The sequence below is a fragment of the Ctenocephalides felis genome, unplaced genomic scaffold (genome assembly GCF_003426905.1).
Source record: "Ctenocephalides felis isolate EL2017-DRISC unplaced genomic scaffold, ASM342690v1 CF-g0.4_SCAFFOLD_01886, whole genome shotgun sequence".
Lineage (NCBI taxonomy): Eukaryota > Metazoa > Arthropoda > Insecta > Siphonaptera > Pulicidae > Ctenocephalides > Ctenocephalides felis.
Window position 1 is genome coordinate 27,172,814 of NW_020538040.1, and position 4,663 is coordinate 27,177,476.

At 25.9% G+C, this 4,663-nt stretch overlaps 1 protein-coding gene across 1 annotated transcript; it reads right to left on the reverse strand.

Moving 5' to 3' along the window:
• Nucleotides 1-1,548: 1,548 nt before the first annotated feature.
• LOC113374802 (runt-related transcription factor 3-like) lies at nucleotides 1,549-4,379 on the reverse strand. Its single transcript, XM_026614767.1, has 2 exons — nucleotides 3,909-4,379; nucleotides 1,549-1,782 (listed from the first exon to the last, which is right to left on the reverse strand). The coding sequence occupies exons 1-2, from the start codon at nucleotides 4,377-4,379 to the stop codon at nucleotides 1,549-1,551; spliced, it is 705 nt and encodes a 234-aa protein (XP_026470552.1).
• Nucleotides 4,380-4,663: the final 284 nt, after the last annotated feature.

Here is a 4,663-nt window from a genome sequence, read left to right on the forward strand (position 1 = left end):
GTAAATAGGAGAACCAAAAGGATTGGTAAGAAGAAAAATTCAGACGATTGATGACTTACGCGAAAAAAGAAAATGCAGGGAACTGATAGCCAAAGCACAAGGTCAGAAAGCATGAAAGCAGAGATTTGGGAAGGAAAATGCATAAAATTGTATGAAAAAGTGATTTATGGAAATAATAAACAAAGAAGGAAAAGGAAGTCGTTGATTTGTGGTATTCTGACACTATGGACCTGCAATCGGGCAGATTACCATTTATTATTATTATACTAATATGATATGCAGAGATAAAAATAAATAAGGGGACGAAAAAAATACCTTTGAACAGACAACCATTTATTAATATTTTATATTAATTTAATGCTTTAATTTTTCGACAAAAAAAACTTATTTAAATTAGTATGAGATATTTTTTTTAATATTTAAATTGAATTGATTTACGTTTGAATTCAACGTTATTTTGCTTTTTTCATATTACAAATCATCATTTCTAAATTATTAAGTTAATATTTTAAAATATATTAAGTAGTATAAATTAGGAACATTGAATGATACATAAATGATATTAACATAATCGTATTGAAACAAAAAAAGATTTTTGCTAAAGTTTATTTAATAAAGAAAAAATTAAGTTAGACCCAAATCCTTTTTTTATTAAGAGTACCTCAAGAGAGTAACATTGAACTTTTGGAAAATTCTCATATTTTCATATTTAATTTTTAGATGCCAAATATACGCTTATTAGACAATAAGTAATGTGTAAATAAATAAAATTATATTTTGATTTTCTCAGAAAACTTATTTTTTTATGAGAAGATATTTGGAAGAAATTTATTGTAATTTTAATTTTTAAATTAAATCTAGATCATCATTTGAAATTATAAAAATGAAAAATTTGATAATATAATAAATAATATATCTCATGTTAATGCGTTTCGCAAAAATATTATTCGACAAGCACCAGGAAAGTTAAATGAAACATGTATTTTATCGATTATTATCCTAAATAGTAATTATAATGAAAAAATATAAAATATAACTGAGGTGTTTTATATATTTTATTTGGTAAAAAGCCTTGATATGTATACGAGACCGTACAAAGTAATATGTGTTACTTTTTATATAATTTATCATTTAGAACTATAAAAGATTCATTTAAAATCTAAATGATACATTTTAGATGTTATAATAATTTATGCATTTTATCGAAGAAAATAGGTTGAATGATGAAACTAAAATCTATATAAATTATTATATTTCAATCATCGAATTCTGATCTTAAGGTTACTATCGCGGAAACTACAATACGGACAATTGGAAAAATCATGCAGATTTTTCAGATGCAGATATCTTGAAAAGTCCTAAATAGAAGATAATAGTATAATAGTCTAGAAGAGCCCAAATTCTAGAGAATTCTCTAAACTTGGTAAAAACTAGTAAAACTGTTTACGAGTTGACTTTGGACATTTTAGATTACTTGTATGATAAAGTGGCTTAATTATAGATCAATATTCTAAAAATCGCACAATCAACAAATTTACAGAACAACAATTAATCCTTGTACATACCTCGTCCGCTTCTTCCGACAAATCGTAAGTCGTTGAATTTAGCAACCTGATTCTTCATAACCGCGGTGCAATTTCTTAACTCCGCGCAGAAATTTTCATCGTTTCCGGCACGAAGGGTAACTAAGGTTCCGTCAGTGACGTCGCCAAGGGACACCACACGGAACGAGGCGGGCAACGTCTTGTTCGAACGCCAATGTGCAGGTAACACTGTGCATACCTGAAAATAAAGTTAAAGAAAAATAATATATTATAAAAAATGTAAAAGATACAAAATTACTAAAAGATTTAATACGTTATGTTAAAAAATTTATTGGCATCTGAATCTAATAGTAGCTCACAAGCTTGATCTAACCATCAGAAGTTATAAGAATAAACTATCGACAGATATATTTCAATATGCATTTATATTATAAAACCATTTAAATGTGAATGAATAAATAAAAATCCAATAAACAATTTCTCATACTTATAATTAGGTAGAATAACTATTTCGACTTTACTTATTGATTTGTATTTATATTTTATTATTTATATATTTATATTTTTATTAGTATCTCAAGATAAAAGTTTATATTTCTGACGTTCAAAAGTATGAATATGAGTATGTGCTTTTATTTTATTTTTTATTATTTTTCCTATTTTATTTTCAATAGCAATCAAAATACAGTACAATTCTATGAGCTATTTGGCTTATATCATTCTTATATCTTTCAAACACACATATAAATTATTGTGATAAATGTTATATCCATAGTTAGATAATCACTCCAATAAGTGATTCAACAATTTTGTTCATATATACAAGGTGAAGCTAAGGGTTTTCAATATTATCTTTGAGAAGCTTCTTAAGAATGTGAATGCAAATTTTGACTTAGTCGACATTTTTTTTGTAAAATGCTTGCACCAAATTTATTCAAACTTTTGATACGTTCAAAAATCGTTGGAAAAAATAAGAGAAACGACAACGTTTTCGCAAAAATCGTGATGCGTCAGTTATTTAATTGTAACACTCACTGTTTTTTATAAAAAATATCTTATTGTTAGTGTTTTTCCCATAATTAGCAGTGTAACATGATTCATTTATGTGTTTTGAGCAGTACAAGATACAAGATCAGTTGGGAATCATAAATTAAGTAATTAATTTCTGACAAAAGTCAGTTATGTTTTATCGCAATTTTAAAAATTCACAAATATCATTAAATAAATTTGAATCAACCAAATTGTTTCAGGATTTCGGGAAATTGCAACTTTTCTACAACTGACACATTGTTTTTATAGAGTTGTTTCAAATATTTTGTTAACAATGAAAATATTATAACACCAAAGCGCAATATATTTGCTACAACCAATTCTGTTTATTACATTTGGATATATGTGACTATGTTCTATTCAGTACTTTGATTAAATGTTATTAATTGCAAAATATTATATCGTTTTAAGTCAGACACAGTACTGACTTGATGTGATCTTAAATTAACGTAGAAAAGTTTACTTATTTATAACAGCTAATTGAACATCCGTATCAAAAGAATATCAATTGAAGTTTATTATTATCTATCATAATTATAATAATCTCGATATAAGTTGAGCTGTTTTAAGTAATTTTAATTACATTAGTATCATTTTAATAATTATATTCAACACTAAAAATTCAATTTTAATAAAGTTATATAATTTACGTAAATTAATTTGACAAATTATTTTGCTAATATTCTAATAATTTTTTTCGTCGTTAGAATGGTAACTTTGAACACTTCACTATTTTTTAATTAATATTTATATTCTAGCATTTCATTATAAATATAATTTCATATTTTTAATTTATTATAAAATATATCATGTCATTTGTTATCTTAAAAAATGATAACTCTGATAAAATGCTATATCTGTAATTATTTATGAACAAAAAACAAATTATTTTTTTTTGTAATTAATCTATAATAAATGCATTTTTTCAAAGAACATAGTTGCTTAGAATTTCTTGCAATTTCGTAAGATATAAATTAATTAAGAAATAACTTTCTTTAAAATGAAAAAATATATTGAAAACTAATTATAATTATTATAATATCAAATTATAAATTAATATCTAAATGATTAAACTTTTAGAATAATTTGAAAACTAAAAACACGTGTAGTGTAAATAGAAATTATAAAAAATTAAGATTATTGATATTGTAATGAGTTAATTTATTATAAATTTGAATATTTTGAAATATCGATAAAAATAATTAATAAGGTACCAGTGTAAAATTTTTTGCCCATAAAATTAAAGTTTTAATTTTTGTATTAATTTCAGATAAAATTGAAAGAGAAAAATATGATTTTGTAGTCAGAACTCACAAATTGTGGACTGCCAGTCTTTACTAGCTCCCCTGGATGTTCGCTTAAGAAATCTCCAAGAGCCCTTTCTGCAAGAATGTCAGCTGTCATTTTACCGTAAGCTTCTGTCAAGGCGTTGGAACTTGCAGAATTGGGGGCAGTACCACCGCCTGTGGCGGTAGGGTCTGTCACTTCTCTAATATTTGTGGTGTCGCTCAACACGTTGCTGTTGATGCCTCTTCCCAAATTTGTAGAATTCTGATTTACTGATCTATTGGAAATTGATCTCTGACTTCCAGGGACAACAATTGGATGGTGATTGGTGACACCACTTCTAACTTGTTGATTTTGGTTCAAAAGACTACCGGTCTCTAGTAAATGTCTTCCAGACGTAGGACTTATGGATAGATTCGTGGCGTCGTTTGCTGAAGATGGTGTGGTAGTAGATGATATTATGCCAGAGTTGTTGGTACTTGATGATGTTAAATGCATTTTATGGATTGGATTAATTTAAACTAATTTTTGTATGAGTACTATATGAATCGACATATCATTTTAGTGTATATCTTTTGGCAATAAATATTGGTTTTTATGAAAAATGACGATAGATTATTTTAATTTGTTTCCAATCACACCATTTGTTTATATTGTTTGCTATTCTTAATTTATAGTTTATATTTACAAGTACTATTTTAATCACTTTTCTTGAATTTGAAATGTCAATAAATAATTATAATTAGTAAAATATCATAACGAAAAGGTTAAACAACCAACAG

Coding starts and splice junctions, on each gene's coding strand:
- LOC113374802 (XM_026614767.1), bottom strand. CDS start 4,379: ATGCATTTAACATCATCAAGTACCAACAACTCTGGCATAATATCATCT. Junction 1,783..3,908: donor AGACTGGCAGTCCACAATTT/GTGAGTTCTGAC, acceptor CTTTATTTTCAG/GTATGCACAGTGTTACCTGC.